We start from the raw sequence: 18,435 nt of genomic DNA on the forward strand, positions 1-18,435 counted from the left end.
CAGGGCTGCCGACAGTGGAGTTCAAACCCACTAACTCCCAGATGCAAGCTCACAGCTGCACACCCCTAACCACAAGGCAACTTGCCCGGTAATTTGAATATTTGTAGGCGAGTCATCTGACTTGAAAACTGATATTTTCAACATGCCCAATATGTAGGCATCTGGGGCTGTAAAATCCAGGGAGTAAAAAGGGTATGGGAATGGAGTTCCACAAGAAATTACGCAATCTCTTAAGTGTCGTTGCAGAAGGGTAAGCGACTCCCCCGCAGTATATGCTGTAGCTCCATCTTACTGTATCCATTGTCGTTGGAGGGGTAAGTTTCAAGCATGATAATGCAAAAATCCTGCAAGAATGGGGTAATAATGAGGTCTCTGTAAACTAGCTGGTCCACTTTACTGTGGCAGGCCTATGTAAATTCACCCAGCACTTTGAACATCTACTGAACAGACCTATCGCTCACACAGAGTTTCAGCAATGTTCACCGTAGACTAAGCCGTAGGGATTTTAACATCTGTTGCAGAAGTCGTCCATGATTCTAGTTTGTAGTGATAGTTCTTCAGGTCCTGTTGTCCAGTTTCATTGATTTAAGCTTGATCCCATATGAAGGGACTTGTCAACGACAATTAACGAAAGCTTTGATGTCTCCTCATACCACCCATCATACTGATTTTTAACGTGAAGTAAACTCTGCCCAGTCTGATACCCCACTCTGTATTTTGACCAGAAATTATGTTCCACAATAAATGCCTACTACTTCTGTTAGAAGAACTCTAACTGCATAATTTAACACAACACTGAGTGCACCATTCGTAAAACTATTTAATACAATAAGTAATTTGCTGCTAGCGAAACGTGGACAGGAGATGAGCAATAATTTAAGTGTAGTTTGTTTTGCCGCATACCATATAATTCCATTTAAGAAAAAATGCCATTATCTCAGCAGATATTGACACCATGAAAAAGCACCACATGTAACCATTTTAAGAGCTATTCGAAGCGAACATCAAAATTCCAACCCGTGACTTCCAATATTAGAGCCTCAGCTCCACGGAGAGTAACTGTCTTCTGTTTACTTCTCGAGACCTCCTCACAGAAGATGTGGTCGGGGCGGTCGACAGAGCTGCCAATCTCTCTAGTTAAGAACTAAGGTGAGGCAGCATAAACCCCCAAAAGAGGAAAGAATGGATGCTAAAGACCATTTCCTGCTGTGTAAACACCATTGGTATGGATAGGTTAGGGTAGGGTAGGGCCTGGATAAGACCAGCGATTTTGGGAGAAGCAAAGGCGGCCTGGGGGCATAAGCATCCAGATTAGAACCACAAAGTGCCTTTAAGCCTATAGTTTCCCATGTAAACACCATTGGTCTGGACTGGTTAGAGTAGGGGTGGGAAAGACCATTGGTCTGAAGAGGTTAGGGTAGGGGTGGAAAAGACCATTGATCTGGGTTGGTTAGGGTGCGGGTGGGCAAGACCAGCGATTTGGGGACAAGCAAAGGGGGTTTGGTAGCGTAAGCTCCCAGGTTAGAGCCACAAAGATGCTTTAGACCTAGTTTCCCCTGTACAAACACCATTGGTCTGGACTGGTCATGGTAGGATTAGGATGATAGTAGTGCATTTTATGTTGCAGGCTAGTGGAGGAAAGTTGAATAAGAACGGTTATACTTTTTCAGAATCGAGATTGACATGGGGCGATTACAGCGTATTCGATCGGGTGTAGTGGTAGAAAGCTGAATTACAACTTTTCTCCATACTTTTTCAAAACACCCACTATCCCAGGACGATAATATGCATTCTACTTGGCCTAGGGCAATAGAGCATTATATTATGTTTGATTTGACACGTCCCCGTCTATATCATTTCTGTTTGTGCTTTTAAGCCTATTTTGCCTGGGTAGGTAATATAATCTAGTTATGATTGACAGGAATGGTGTCACATGTGACTTTACACTGGCCAATAGGAATGCAAGTATTGTTAGATCAGAAGAATGCACATGCCCAGTGAGGCACGGGGTGAAGGGGTTTTCACCAGCAGAGCCACAAATGCAATGGTTACCACAGCCACTCCTCTACTACCCAGGCGAATTTATATTATCTTCTAACGGGAGCTCATCGATCTTGTCAGTTGTAATCCAGCTGTGTCCGAGTTCACTGCTGTGTGTTATTCTGCATTCGCTCGTGTTCCTTTCTCAGTTGTTAGCCATTTATCTGTTATTGCTCTTAATTTCTCTTGTTATTTCTGTGTGTAACTGCTTTGTAAAGACAACATAATATCTGTCGTACGCAAGAAGGGAAAGACCCTTCACAGTGAAGCCAGAGAAGTGATCAGGAATATTATAAACCAATGTGATGAGGAAGCTAGACATGGAAAATTCAAGTACTTTGTAACAGAGAGTAACTTGCGGGCTGCTAATTACAGCGGCGTATCTGTTCGAACGATCTCAAAGATTGTAAATGAAGGGCTTTCTGCTGGTGAGTCTTCACTGTGTACTCCAGGTAAGAAGCAGCCTAGATCAGAGGAACACAACTTTCATTGTGATGAATTTATAGGGGAATCATGAGACACGTCAAAAGACTTCTATGTAAAGCAGAGAATTGTTCCCACAGCACCGAAGCTGCTGAAGGCAATTCAAGTGAAAGTGAACTTTTCGTGGAAGGGGCATACACTAAGAAAGTTGTTACATGATATGGGTTTCAAGTGGAAGAGATGCACCAGTAACAGGAAAATACTAATTGAGTGCCCTAACATTGTTTATTGGCGAAGTAACTATTTAAGACGCATTAGAATTTACCGTTCTCAGAACAGGAACATAATTTATATTTATGAATCTTGGGTAGACAATAACCTGACATTTAAAAGATGTTGGCAGTGACAGTGTTCAGGGCGTAATGACCAACAGAAGCTTTTCAAAAAGGCTTATACTTGTCCATGCTTGTTCTAAGAGTGGGTTTATTGATGGAGCAAAGTTGATTTTTAGAGAAAGAAAGGCCACAGGGAATTACTATGGCCAAATGAATGGAGTACATTTTCATACGTGGGCGAATGAAAAATCTCTTCCTAATCTTCCCTCTGAAAGAGTTATAGTAAATGACAAGGCTCCTTATCACAATACTGAAGTAAACAAAGTACCTTCTTGCTATGCTGTTAAAAGTGATGTGGTGAAATGGTTAAGAGAGAATAACGTTAATTTTTCTGAAGAAATGAAAAAATGTCAGCTTTTTGAACTGATCCAGAAGTCCAAAGATCCTGAAAAAAAAATACCGGTTCAATGAATTACTGAGATTTCATGGGCACACGGTTTTACACTTGCCTCCTTACATGCGTGAATTCAATGCTATCGAACTGGCCTGGGCCAAAATCAAAAGAACTGTACGAGAACAGAACATTTCGGGTGACATCCTGTTAACAAAACTGCAGGAAGTGACAGCGAATGCTATCGCATCAGTGACTCCCTCTGATTGGGAGGGATTCGACCAACAAGTCATCAACCTTGAAAACAAGTTCTGGGAAAAGGATGGGTTAATGGAAGATGCAGTAGACAGTTTTATCATACGCTTAGGGTATATGGAATCCAGTGACGATGATGGGGAGAGTGGTGATTCATCTTCTGATTCTGACCTAGCTCAACCGCTAGCAGTGAGCGATGATGAAATTGATTAACCGGAATCCTGTTAATCACACTTTTAATTCTTTCATAGCTGTTCAAAATCCCAAGATTACTGTGTCCCCATGCAGACTACATTTTCATTTTTTTCCTCAGTACTGTATTTTATGCCATTTATTCAGTCTCAAACTGTTCATTCAATTAACTTCATCGTTCATATTTTCGCATAGTCTTCAAAGCATTTTACTGAGCACCATATTGATAACCTTTATACTACCCTACTGTAATAATCAAGGTTACCAGTCACCTCCAGTGTCCCACAAGGCAGTGCTCTTGGCCCCTCGCTGTTTTCCTTGTTCATGGATGATCTGCCATCCGAAACAGGGAATACCCTACTTTTTGCTGACGAATGCAAGATATTTAGGGAGATCAGGAATCCAGCAGATGCACCTCGGCTACAGTTCTCACTTAATGCCCTCTCAAACTGGTGCCATATTTGGAAACTTATCCCCAGTCCACAAAAATGCAGCCACATGACCATAACAATACGTAAATCGCCTCTACCGACATCATATTACCTAAACTGTATATAGGATAATATCTTTTGTTTATTTCCACCTATTCAATACATTACAAGAAGTTGGCATTTACTTTAAAACATTATTCAGATGAGACATGTTTCGCCTCTCACTGTGAGGCATCTTCAGTCATTATCAAAAACCTTATTATTTTACCAGGTATCTGGTTAAAGATATTCAAAAATGTGTTTGATGATTATAAGAGAGGTAAGATTTACGTTAGTTATAAACAAGTTCATGAAGTAACTAAAAATCAAATATATTGATAAAAACATATGTAGTTCTTTGTTGAATAGGACTTGTTTGATTCTACTATAGTAAGAGAAGGTGGCTTGAAGCCGTAGTCGTTAATAGATGTCTAATAGATAGTGGAAGGCATAAAATATCAGTTCTATGAGAATATACATTACATTCAAATGATACTAAAAACTAGTGGATTCAAAGGTAGTACATATAAAATGTTCAATGAAATAACTATAGATCTAATAAAATGATAAACACATATGTAGTACTTTGTTAATTAGGACGTCGTAAGATTGTACGGCTTAAAGCCGTAGTCATTAATAGATGTCTAATACATAGTGGAAGGCATATGAAATCAGTTCAATGAGAATATATAATACAAACAATTGATACATAAAAACTGGTAGATTCATAAGAGGTACATTTAAAAATGAAGGCGTCATGTGACTATAAAAGACAGTTGATGGCTTAAAGCCGTAGTCAAAGTTTGAAATGTAGGTCAAATAACTGCTAAATATATGGTAAAAAGATATAAGTCAAAATATACACACGACGCCTTCATTTTTAAATGTACCTCTTATGAATCTACCAGTTTTTATGTATCAATTGTTTGTATTATATATTCTTATTGAACTGATTTCATATGCCTTCCACTATGTATTAGACATCTATTAATGACTACGGCTTTAAGCCGTACAATCTTGCGACGTCCTAATTAACAAAGTACTACATATGTGTTTATCATTTTATTAGATCTATAGTTATTTCATTGAACATTTTATATGTACTACCTTTGAATCCACTAGTTTTTAGTATCATTTGAATGTAATGTATATTCTCATAGAACTGATATTTTATGCCTTCCACTATCTATTAGACATCTATTAACGACTACGGCTTCAAGCCACCTTCTCTTACTATAGTAGAATCAAACAAGTCCTATTCAACAAAGAACTACATATGTTTTTATCAATATATTTGATTTTTAGTTACTTCATGAACATGTTTATAACTAACGTAAATCTTACCCCTCTTATAATCATCAAACACATTTTTGAATATCTTTAACCAGATACCTGGTAAAATAATAAGGTTTTTGATAATGACTGAAGATGCCTCACAGTGAGAGACGAAACATGTCTCATCTGAATAATGTTTTAAAGTAAATGCCAACTTCTTGTAATGTATTGAATAGGTGGAAATAAACAAAAGATATTATCCTATATACAGTTTATGAAACTTTCAATACGGACGAAAAATGATTTTCATCACTTGTAATCATATTACCTACTCGACAAGCCCATCACTGTAGTTATGCAACAGCGTGACCTAGGTGTAAGATTCGATACAAAATTACAATTTAAGAGACACATAGAAACATATACAACCACGGCTATGAAATGACTAGGCATCCTCTACCGCTTCACAGAAATTTCTGACCCCATTGCTCTTCGTCACTTCTTCCTCTCGATCATTCAACCTCTTTTAAACTACTGCTCTCCGATTTGGACAACAGCCTCCCCCTCCAACACTAACCAGTTAGGCAGAGCAGTGTCCTTTTTTGCTGCAATTGTAAGGTTCAGAAACCCCAAGCTCAGAGACCTGTCTACGCAGCAGGTATTAAGGGCAATAAATGTGTCACCGCTGCACATCAGACGACAGGTAGCTGACCTGAGTTTCCTCCACAGCATCTTAAACGGGCATTACCGCTCGGCACATCTTGTCTCACTCTTCTTTCTCCGTGTTCCTTCCCACTCCACCAGAACCAAAAGACCTACACATTCCCCCCCACACAGCACTCAATACTTCAATGATCTTTCCTAATCCGCCTCCCAACACACTCTAACAATCTTAGTAGGAGGCAAGAGCTTGATATAGCATCAAATAAAAGCATATTCAAGAGGAGTGTAAATAGTCTCTAAAGGTAAGTTGATGTGAAGGGATTATACCATCATCTTGACCCATGACGACTTGGCTATGAAAATGGACATTCACATGGTTTTCGATTTGGACAGTTGTCATTGGTATGCTGTGTACCTGATCTTGTTATATTTTGTTATGTTTGTTATATTTTATTATGAAAGTTTACATTTGTTAATTAGTCTGCTGACAGTGCAAGTAAAATTTGTTCAGTGTAGCTGTATCTTGTGCTCCATGAATAAATAAATAAATAAATAAATAAATAAATAAATAAATAAATAAATAAATAAATAAATAAAATATTTGATAGAAAGTGCAAACTTTATTATTTTATTATTCTAAAAATGTTTATGTTGTAGACTTAATGCATTTGTAAAGCGATACGAACTATGTTATTGTACTGAGACAGATATCACAACCCCAAGACATACATTATTACGTGTAATTCATTATTAATTTATTTGATATGTTACATGTAGAAGCTTGGAGGTTTTTCGTAGTGGATACAGTTTGCATAGGCCTATAAATGGGCAGCATTTGGAAATTATGTTCTAATTTCGGATTAGCAAGATGTATTAAGAAGACGAACCATGTTTTACCACATACTTTTATCTTTGTTATATACAATATGTTCAAATGTTTGTGGGAAACTTTCTAGTCTTTGGTTTATTTGTGTAAGGTTCATTATTATCGTATGCTCGTTTATAAGATATGTATATATTGTTGTACCTATCGATAAAATTTGAGGTGTAGATATATATAACAGAAAACAGCTGATTGATTTCAAGTCAGTGGGAAGTAATACATGCCAGGTGCAGTTCCCTAAACTTTTAGTAGTTTCCAGAGGGTTAGGAAAGCCTGATTAAGGTGACCACAACTCTGCCTGAAGTACGTGCCCTAGGAGAAAAGGAAGAATTATAACACTTTATTAAAATTAAAGACTTCGATTTTGGTGAAATTTCCGGACATTTATTATTATTATTTACAAATAGAGGATTGTGGTGGTGTTTAGCAAATTCACAGAGGCTTGCAAACTGAACGCTGAAAGGCATAATGGTCTAAGTAGTATGTATGTTATTATTACCCACATATCAAGAGAAGTTTCAAAATAGGTATAGCTACAAGGTCGACAGAATTTCATTGCTTATGTTAATTCACAAAAGATAAGATAATTTTATGACGCATTTTCATACCATTCCATATCATTAAACAACCTAACTGAAATAAATGAAAAATAAGTAAACTGTATATTTACTTAAAGTATAATATCATATAGGCCTATATAATATATGATAGTGAGTTTTTATTAAAATTAAGATGGATTCATTACATAAATATGACACTACAGAGATTAACAGATGAGAGTTATGCCAAGGATAATGAGACATCAGTGAAATTGAAAAACAACGTGAATCAAAATACTGGAACTCGAAATTTGGTAACCGGGCGAGTTGGCCATGCTGTCAGCGGGGCGCAGCTGTGGGCTTGCATCTGGGAGATAGTGGGTTGGAACCCTACTGTTGGCAGCCCCAAAGATGGTTTTCCGTGGTTTCCCATTTTCACACCAGGCAAATATTGGGGCTGTACCTTAATTAAGGCCATGACCGCTTCCTTCTTGCTCCTAGGCCTTTACTATCCCATCGTCGCCATAAGACCTATCTGTGTCGGTGTGACGTAAAGCAAATAGTTTTTTTTAAACGGTATGCTTTATCATTACACAAAAACCTCGTTTATCCCGATTAAGTGGGACTGGTATTGATCCGGATTATCGAAAATCCGGATAATCCGGAAAACTAAAAATCAAATACAGTACATGTTATATATCAAGATAAGTCGTATAGTAATACCTTTTTTCAACTGAACAAAAATATATAAGAACACTCTTCTTATATTCACGACTGTCTTATGCACTAAAATGATGTGTGACCTCCTTTTTTACATTTGTATAGCGTTTGCCCGCAGCACGATCACGAAGACGTTTCACTAACATCAGGTCTGCCAATGTGGTTTCAGTCTGGGATTCTAAATAGGGCATCAGTTTGTCCAGCCGCATTTTTGCTTCTCCACGAGTCATTGCTTCTTCTGATGGAGCGCCGGTTTCATTTTCGAATTCACTATCACTCTCGTCATTACCTGCTGAGGAACAAGAGGCAATAATTTATTCATCTGTCATTACGCCGTAGCTTGAATGACAATTTTTCAACCAGTCACTTACGTCGTTCACATCTATGTCCAAGCATCCAGGAATGCGTGCAAATGTGTCAAGGAACTCAGAAGATTCCACGGTTTCCCATTCTCAATTCTAGGCGAATGCCGCGTTGGTACCTTTGATAGACCACGACCGACTTACTTCCAATTCCTGTCCTTAACTATCCTTGGCGGAAAAGACATTCAAGTAGAATCAATCCCGTGAAAGAAATACTGTACAAGTAACTTTTTTAAATTATTTTCGATCCGGATAAACCGGAGATCCGGATTAATGAGGGCTGGATAAACAACGTCCTTGTGTACTGAAAATGAAAATGAAAACCTACAACCTGTTTTCCAGTCATTGACCGGGTCAGGAATGGAATGAATGAAACAGATATAGGCTATTAGTACGATGGGGTCGCCACTCCCAAAGTGATTTAGTAATGACTGATAGATGCTATGAAATGAGAATGGAGAGTGTTGCTGGAATGAAAGATGACAGGGAAAACCGGAGTACCCGGAGAAAAACCTGTCCCGCCTCCGCTTTGTCCAGCACAAATCTCACATGGAGTGACCGAGATTTGAACCACGGTATCCAGCGGTGAGAGGCCGACGTGCTGCCGTCTGAGCCACGGAGGCTCCCCTTGTGTACTAAGAGTAATTATTTTGCTAGAAACCCAAAGATATCGAAACAGTGGCACCTGCCTCAAAATACTTTCCCTTGCGTATGAACTAATTAGCACTATCAACTTGAGATTTGATATAATCTACCAAGTTTATAAACTTTGAACCTTTCTCTCCAACTCTGTCGCTCGAAGTTATCAAGGCAATAATGCAGGCTTTCAAAGCATGCTGAAATAACGCTGCAGAAGGTTTAGCCAGTTATATTGCAGACTTTTGCTCTTATTAATGCTGTGATTTGGTATGCGCAAGCAATACCAGTTGTGGCAAAGCAATATATGAATCTTTCTTTTCTTTTTTCCTATTTGTTTTACGTCGCACCAACACAGATAGGTCTTATGGCGACGATGGGATGGGAAAGGCCTAGGAATGGGAAGGAAGCGGCCGTGGCCTTAATTAAGGTACAGCCCCAGCATTTGCCTGGTGTGAAAATGGGAAACCACGGAAAACCATCTTCAGGGCTGCCGACAGTGGGGTTCGAACCCACTATCTCCCGATTACTGGATAATGGCCGCACTTAAGCGAATACAGCTATCGAGCTCGGTAATATATGAATCAACTACGTGAAAAAATCAGACAGATTCTTACATACTCATCTGAGTATTCACATATCTGATTAGATCAGGCAAGACGCTGACACTGTAAAGTGCGAGTCAAAGTTTTCATGTAGCAGATACGAGCAGGTAAGAGCCGATCTGTCTGGGCAGAACAGGAAGTTCGTGCTTGCAGCCACGTTCCTCATTCTTGCATTCTTCTCATCTCTACACAGTAGCTAGCTACTTCAGCAATGGACAATGGCAAGTGTTGTTCTTTATTTGGTTATAAAAGTAAAGGAAACTTAAAAGGCTCCACCTTTTCAATACAATAAATGTTATAGTTTATTTACAACATATATTTACACTTGGGACTAGTTTCGACGCTGTTTGGCGTCATCTTCAGCCAAAGATCCTATTCGACTTTCTCATTGAATTTTTCAAAAACATGAATATCCCGAAAAACAGATCTGTCTTTCACATTATGCATAATACTTTGTCACACCACACACTTTCACCACATCACCCTCCATATTTCTCCTCCTTCCACTCCTCCTCCCCTACCGCTCCTTCCCTCTCCCCTCCTAATCCAACAATGGCCGCTACCCAGACCTAAACTATCCAACACGCTCTGTTCCTCTTCATCTCGCGCCATAGCTTTACCGCCTTATGTCCCGCAATAAACATCATAGAAACCTGCCCCCACCCTACACGTAACGCTGCAACAATACACCACAAATACTGGCACAGTCTACCTCCAAACTCTCAGAAAACGTATTCCTTAATACCAATTTTATATTCTTGTCGAGCTGAATACCGGACCTGTGAAGATTACAAGATTATTTTGTGCATCTACAGAATGGTGGTGTTAATGAAGCTATGTAATATAGAGAGAGACTTTCAAAGAAGTTATATCATGTTCAAGATCATGCTTTCACGTCTCTGCACAGTATTTAAAATACAATTTACCGTTGGTCTTTATAGCTATTGTTGAGAGTGAAGGAGAATTTCCTGTTGTGTAAGTTTATCAGGAACTCAAGGGGGACTTCATTACTTAGTCGGAACATAGAAAAAATGATGAACTCTTCTCAAAAGAACTCTTAAGGTTTCACCTTACTTTTTCCTGCCTGCTGGCTCTTCAGAAGTGTGTGCGCGTGCGTTTTGTATTCAGGAATCATTCAAGGCGAATATTTTCACACTGCAAGATGTGTGGTTAAGGTTATTTTTAATATGTATAACTTTTGCTTTCTCAACAATTCAATTGTTTCTATATTCGTCCCTGTTTTTATCTCCTCGTAAGATATGTATTGTTTAATGCAACGCCTTGTGTAATATAAATGTCTACATGCTGGCCTATTTCCCACATTTTGGCTGAAGACGCCAAACAGCGTCGAAACTAGTCCCAAGTGTAAATATATGTTGTAAATAAACTATAACATTTATTGTATTAAAAAGGTGGACCCTTTTAAGTTTCCTATCTTCCATTCTCAGTTCAATACGGACAAAAATGAAATTCTTAGATTTAAATATATAAAAGTAAATGTACTTCTGAGGGCGGGATGGTGGGTTCCAGTGGCGGCTGGTGACTTAAAAGTTCAGTGGTGCACAATTTTTACCATTGAAATAATATGATTACAGGCTAATTTTCAAATCCAGATACATCAGCAATGCTTTTTGTTATTAAAAATAAAACAAACATTTTACATTTCTATTTTCAGGAATATTACTACAACCCAGTAACATTTTTTCATTTAAAAACTCTTACCATATTGAAACGAAACACTCTGAGGTAGCCTAATTCCGGTATTGTATCTGGTTTTGAAATTAAACATTGCGTGGGCCTACCCATTCGTTTCACCTCGGATTTTTCTTCGGCGGTCCGTTGCGGAAACGGCCCAGACATCCCTGTTTTTATCTCCTCGTAAGATGTGTATTGTTTAATGCAACGCCTTGTGTAATATAAATGTCTACATGCTGGCCTATTTCCCACATTTTGGCTGAAGATGACGCCAAACAGCGTCAAAACTAGTCCCAAGTGTAAATATATGTTGTAAATAAACTATAACATTTATTGTATTAAAAAGGTGGACCCTTTTAAGTTTCCTATCTTCCTTTCTCAGTTCAATACGGACAAAAATGAAATTCTTAGATTTAAATATATAAAAGTAAATGTACTTCTGAGGGCGGGATGGTGGGTTCCAGTGGCGGCTGGTGACTTAAAAGTTCAGTGGTGCACAATTTTTACCATTGACATAATATGATTACAGGCTAATTTTCAAATCCAGATACATCAGCAATGCTTTTTGTTATTAAAAATAAAACAAACATTTTACATTTCTATTTTCAGGAATATTACTACAACCCAGTAACATTATTTCATTTAAAAACTCTTACCATATTGAAACGAAACACTCTGAGGTAGCCTAATTCCGGTATTGTATCTGGTTTTGAAATTAAACATTGCGTGGGCCTACCCATTCGTTTCACCTCGGATTTTTCTTCGGCGGTCCGTTGCGGAAACGGCCCAGACATTAAAGACTGCACCGTATTTATGATCTGGCAAAATACCACTAACTGATAAAAACGCACAATAATAATAATAATAATAATAATCGTATGGCCTCAGCTACCGTGTGCAGACATTTCAATTTGACGCCATCTGGCTGTCTGCTCGTCAATTTAGAAGTTCCGTTTTACTCTAGGCCCCCACTAGATGGCAGACCGAGTAAACCGAAACTCTCTTGGGCATCTATGGCTGAGATTTAATGAATTTTGTCGGGTAAACACCAAATGTGTCACCAGAGATCTTTTACATGCCGACATCGTACGACATGGAGTGTCGAATGGACTTTTTTCCGCCCTTCAAAAATCCGACTACCTCTGCCGGGTTTGAACCCGCTATCTTGGGATCCGGAGGCCGACACTCTACCGCTGATCCACAGAGGCAGCTAAAACGCACAATAATAAAAATACACACACGCTGACACGAATGTTTACACAATAAAATCAATAAGCTACTTAGCTTGTACCCTACGCACATAACAAAGCTCAAAACTATACTGAAAGAAATGGCGGTTTTTATTTTCAAATTTAAAGCCATTAGTTATATATCCAACAGATGAACTTCCATCCAATGTCGCTAGGTGACATCCCTGTTCTATAACTGATTCTCACATTGAGCGCCAACGGTCTCTAACGACTTTACTAGTAGTTGGTTTCGTAGGAGCACGGCTGACTGGATCCCTCGCTGCACTGCAAGGTGCTAGCTAGCGCGACGCATCAAGTCGGCCGTGGTAGGAGGAGCCAGGTTGATAAACCTCCATTTAAGCAATGTATAAGAAGCCACGCCTATGTTTTCCTCTCCCCGCGCACCCCTCTAGCAGCCAAAAGCACCCCTCGATCAGCCCCGCGCACCCCTCTGGTAGCCCAGGTTTCATCCTACCTCAGGTTGACTCTCCGCTGCAAACTTTTCGGCTCCTGCAGTGAACATCTAATAGTACCGGCTTGTAGTCTCCTGTAGTCAATATTTGCTCTTTCAAGCTCTTGAAAGGTTTATCTTGTTGAATGAAAATACAGTAGTTGAGTAATCCAAATTATAAAACTTACCTAAAATAAACATTAAAAATTAATGGGGGTAGCGCAAACCTGCAACCTTATGGAGAAACCGCCCCTAGCGGGTTCTAGGACGTCGCAATGAAAACATCATCTTCTAACAATGGTAAACCTTCTTTACGCGGATTGCAAAAGACAGGACAGAGATCCATCATGGCGCTGCTCAGACAATTAAACTGCTCTAACCAAAACAGGTTCCAGACGTGCATGGCAAGCAAGGGGGTACGCCTCTATAGCCCAGTGACAACCACTGGTCTCTTTTGGTTAGGTCTAGGAAATGACAGACAATTGGTCTGTTTACAGAATATATGCAGAGCGAATCATGTTAAGTATAGAGCAATCGCATTCAGCACACCCTATAACAGTTTCATTATTTTCATGGAACGTGGCAGTTCTGTGATCAGACATGATTGGAGGCAATGGGAAACTTACCACAGCCGGCCAATAGGAACATAAAATGGTTGCAATAAGCACATTTACGCAGTCTCCGTTACAATTCTATATTGGAAGAGCACTTCTTGGGGTAGGCTGGTCAGTCCCTGGCAAGCATAAGGGAAGGATATATCCTCTCAGCTATTGCTTCACATAATTTTCCTACGATTTTCCTCTGTCCTAAATGTGCGATACATTTAATGTAAAACTTCCAGCAAAGCCACTGCGCAGCTTAGCCTACACAGAATTCATTTAATAGGTTATACAGGGGCATTCTTTATCTATGCAGGGAATTGTTGGTTCACCCAGTCGCCTGCGCTGCGAGCCTGTCTCCCGTTGAGCACTTTGCTGCAATGCGGCCAGCACGAGCCATAGTGTGCTTTCACACAAGATTCCTTGTACTTACTGAAGTTATTATGCACATACACTGGCTCATGTAATGAAAATGGCATAGCAAAGACCCAATGAGTACGAAACACGTGAACACTTGACTACACTTATGCTGATAAAGCTCTCAGCAGACTGCAAAGGAGGGGAAGTTGAGGTGCCGAGAAGCGCATTACAGCAAAGTGCTAGGCGGGAAATAAGCTCACAGCGCTGGCGACCGGCCAAGTGACAATCTCCTGCAGAGATAAAGAATGTCCCTTTATATAACACATTGAAATGGTACTGCAGTATAGTTTATGCACATGGTTCAGGAACAAAGGAAATGAAACTATCATTTGTGTACTACACAGCAGACGTTTCACCACAGAGAACCTGATCAACTCTTGCATCAAACTTGAACACAGTTGTAGCCACTGGGGCTTGACAAGTAATGTTTGGAGACAAAAATAGTGTTGAATAGTGTGTCTAGCAAAGTGAGTGCACTCCATATTGTTGGTCACAATTATAATTTATGTTGTAGTCTGTAAAAACAAAAGAGGATGGTTGCCTAGTTGTACTTCCTCTTAAAACAATCACCACCACCACCTGTAAAAACCAAGTTGTGGGCCAGAAGAATTATTAGACAAAAATTATGGAGAGCACCTTGCAAGTCTTAAAAAACCTGAAAGATGGGGACAATGATTAGTCATAGCAAGCAAATTTACACACACAAATACGGTTATGTGAACGAATTGGATCTACGAAATGTCGCTCTGATATTTGTCCCAAAATGGAAGAAAATAATTGCTTTTACTCAAAGTGTAAAAACTGCGGTATAAGTGTAAAAACTGTGGTAAGTTAAGAAATACCGTTGTTACTAGAGAAATATGTATACGTACTTATGGGCTGTAGACAAGACTCTTGTGTTGCATTCCGCTGCTCGTGCCTTCTATTGTTTCTTTCTTGAGGTCCAGCGTAGCACCGACGAATTGGAGTGCTATGTCTGTGAATTCATTATCTTTGTCCATATGACTAGCGCGGTCAGTTCAAACAGCAAAATAGCATGATCCTTGGACCAATAAATATATTACTTTCTTGTTGAAAGGAAGATAGCATGATCCCTGGACCAATAAATATATCACTTAATGAATGAGTTAGGGCAGAAAACGAATGAGCAACAAGAAGAAAACCGGACGAGTTGGCCGTGCAGTTAGGAGCGTGCAGCTCTGAGCTTGCATCTGGGAGATAGTGGGTTCAAACCCCACTGTCGGCAGCCCTGAAGATGGTTTTCCATGGTTTCCCATTTTCACACCAGGCAAAGGCTAGGGCTGTACCTTCAAGCCATGGGCGCTTTCTTCCCATTCCTAGGCTTTTCCTATCCCATCGTCGCCATAAGAATTACCTGTGTCGGTGCGACGTAAAGCAACTAGCAAAACAAAAAAATGAAGAAAACGACACCTAATTAATTCAAACAAATTCAGTGAGCAAAGACATCACACACGAAAGTGTTAGACAAACAAAAAACACACGGAAGCAGCTGCGACGTAGCAGAAAAAAATAGTTTTAACACAGTTAAGTATGTAGCCTATCCATATTATTCCCTACAAGTAAAATATTTTGTAGTATTTCTTAATTTACTGCAGATTTAACAGTTTATTTGAGTTAAAGCAATTATATTCCATTTGGGACAAATATTACAGCGACATTTCATGGATCCAATTCATTCATGTATCCCACAAATTCAATGCGAAGTACTGTTGAAAATCATTTTGCTGTCATTTATGACACAGATCACAGAGACAAAGCAATAATTACTGGGCAATAGCAACATACAGAGTGATCTATTGCTACAGCTCTGCATCATCTAGATTTAATTCCTCCTACATATATATTTTTACAATTTTCTTTTTACAGAACAAGGAAAAGGGCAGCTGACAGGAGTCCCAACAGTCAAAGGAAACTATCAGCATCCTCTGCTACTTACGGTTCCCGCAAGTATTTAACTAGGTCCAGCTAGTGACCAGACAATTGGGATGAATTGATTAGGTCCGGGTAGCGACAAGACTGCTCGGATGGGGGCAAGCAAAGGGGTCATTCCCTGAAGTCCTGCCAAAATGCGACAAAAAGCAAAGTTACAGGGACATGCCATGATAATTTAAAACTGCACAGTTTATTTACAAAAAAGGTGGCAGCCTTGTGAGAACATATGATGCGAGTTCTATCGGAGACAAAAGAAAATTTTATTTTAAAACAGCTGACCCCGGCCAATAGCAACACAGAAAACAGTTGCAAATCTCACAATTACAGTCTTAATTCTTCTATATGAGCAAGAATAAAGGATCTTTCCTCTAGCCTAAGCCAATTCAGGGATCGTTTCATCATATTTATATGCTTTTCACCTACGAAAGGTCAATGGAACTAGAACAGAAGGAACAAACGCCTCATCCTAAAACATAATTAAGCTCTATTTAAAATAACTAGCACCGTTGTCACCATCACGTATATTCTTAAAATGAATGTCTAATTAAATTAAATGTATATACCAAACCAAAACCAATGTTTGCAGAAGGCAAATTAAATGAAGTACCTCTTCATGGAGGGATCCAATGACAGGAGTATCCTTGCTAATTTAATTAACAGACTCCTTAATTTCTGCACCTGCTGCAGACTCCTTTGACTTTTCTTCACCTTTCCCTTTTCCATCCTTATCAGCAATTATGTTGACAGCAACTTCTTCCTTGCTAGCTTCATCAAAATTTTCAACAAGTTCCGGAACTTCATCATCTTCTTCAATACTCGCTTTTCCACCAGCACTATTAGCCACACTTGCGAGCCGTTTCAACTGTGTTAGGCCTTCTGGACCCAACTGACTTAAGATTCCTGGCAAAAGCTCAGTTATTTGTTTGTTTTCTCCAAGACCAGTGATGGCAAAAGTATTAGCCGCTAACGATGCTTGCGTTTTAGGGTTGTTAAAATGGATAACTGTTCCATCATCCTTGATCATATTTACTTCCTCTATACCTGGGATAGTATTAACTGAAAGTTTCTTTAGCGAACTTTGTAGTTTTTTATCATCCGTAGCCGCCGTAGCATGAACAACCTTCTTCTTCCTTCTTGGTGTTCCCTTCCCTCCAATACGAACCTGTGCTTGAAGTTTTTTCAATTTTTCTTGATTCATTGCTGAAACGGTGTTATCACACACACAAAGTAATAAACTACTTACAAGGAGCTTCTCTTACTTAACTAGAGAATTATGCCTCAAGACTGTATGTACCATCAACACAAATAATAAGAATTTTAACACGTGCTCAACGTGAAACCCAATTCACGAAGAAAATGGATGACGGCAGGTTTGCCAATGCTGTTCATGAAAGAAAGAACATCAAAATGTTCGTGTGCGTTTAGAAACGCTGTTGCTATTCCAAAGCAACGAACGTTCTAACGGTATCGTTTACTAACTCTGTGGTTCCAACATTTTTTCTTTCTTTTTTTTTTTCTTTTTTTTTTTTTTTGCTATATAACAGATTGGTAAATGAAATATATTATAAACGTAACTAAGTCGCTCATTGAGTTCTGTACGTCTGATTCTCTTTAATTAATAAATAATATGTGCGGTATAATAATAATAAAAGTAAGAGGATAAATTTACTTGGGAACACCTTTAGAAGGCTGGTTGCTAAATTATCTTGCATGGCAGTAAAAGGGACCATCAGCCAGTATCACTATCCACACCAACTTGGCTTTGGTATTCCAAAGGGATGTGAAACCATTATCCATTCTGCACGAACTTTCCTACATTTAAATGCTACATCGAATAAAATCTTAGTAAAAATTGACTTCAGAAATGCATTTAACACCATAGATAGAGACTCCATGTTACATGCAGTAAAGGACAGAATTCCTGAACTTTATGCTTTCCTTCGGCAAGTGTATAGATACCCTTCTAACCTGTATTTCGGGTCTCATATTATTTCTATAATCTATCAGCTTCATTGTCCGTATTGATGAATTAAGAATGCAAGTATGAAGAATGAGATTTACACCTATTTCCTATAATAGGAACTGTATTTTCAACCTCTGTTATACAATTTTTGGAGTGTATGGCATTCAAGGGACTCCAGCAAGCCAAGCCCTTCATTGCACCATATGTATATATGTATATTGTTTGACATAATGTTGGCAACAGCACAGATTTTTGAATGGAACTCCAATGAGTCTAAGCCCCATATCGTACCATATGTATATATCTTAAGCAATATTATATTAGAATAAGGCATTC

General features: G+C 39.0%; 1 protein-coding gene across 2 annotated transcripts in view; it reads right to left on the minus strand.

Moving 5' to 3' along the window:
• Positions 1-17,510, minus strand: part of bic (bicaudal) — a 36,525-nt gene extending 19,015 nt beyond the window's left edge. Inside the window, exon 1 of one of the 2 annotated variants that reach the window (XM_067151693.2) lies at positions 16,744-17,510. In XM_067151693.2, coding sequence (XP_067007794.1) covers positions 16,786-17,334 — 549 coding nt within the window. In that variant the 5' untranslated portion in view covers positions 17,335-17,510 and the 3' untranslated portion in view covers positions 16,744-16,785. The remainder of the gene's footprint in view (positions 1-16,743) is intronic. The other variant, XM_067151692.2, reaches the window with a different exon arrangement.
• Positions 17,511-18,435: the final 925 nt, after the last annotated feature.

This window comes from Anabrus simplex, chromosome 7, assembly GCF_040414725.1.
Source record: "Anabrus simplex isolate iqAnaSimp1 chromosome 7, ASM4041472v1, whole genome shotgun sequence".
NCBI lineage: Eukaryota > Metazoa > Arthropoda > Insecta > Orthoptera > Tettigoniidae > Anabrus > Anabrus simplex.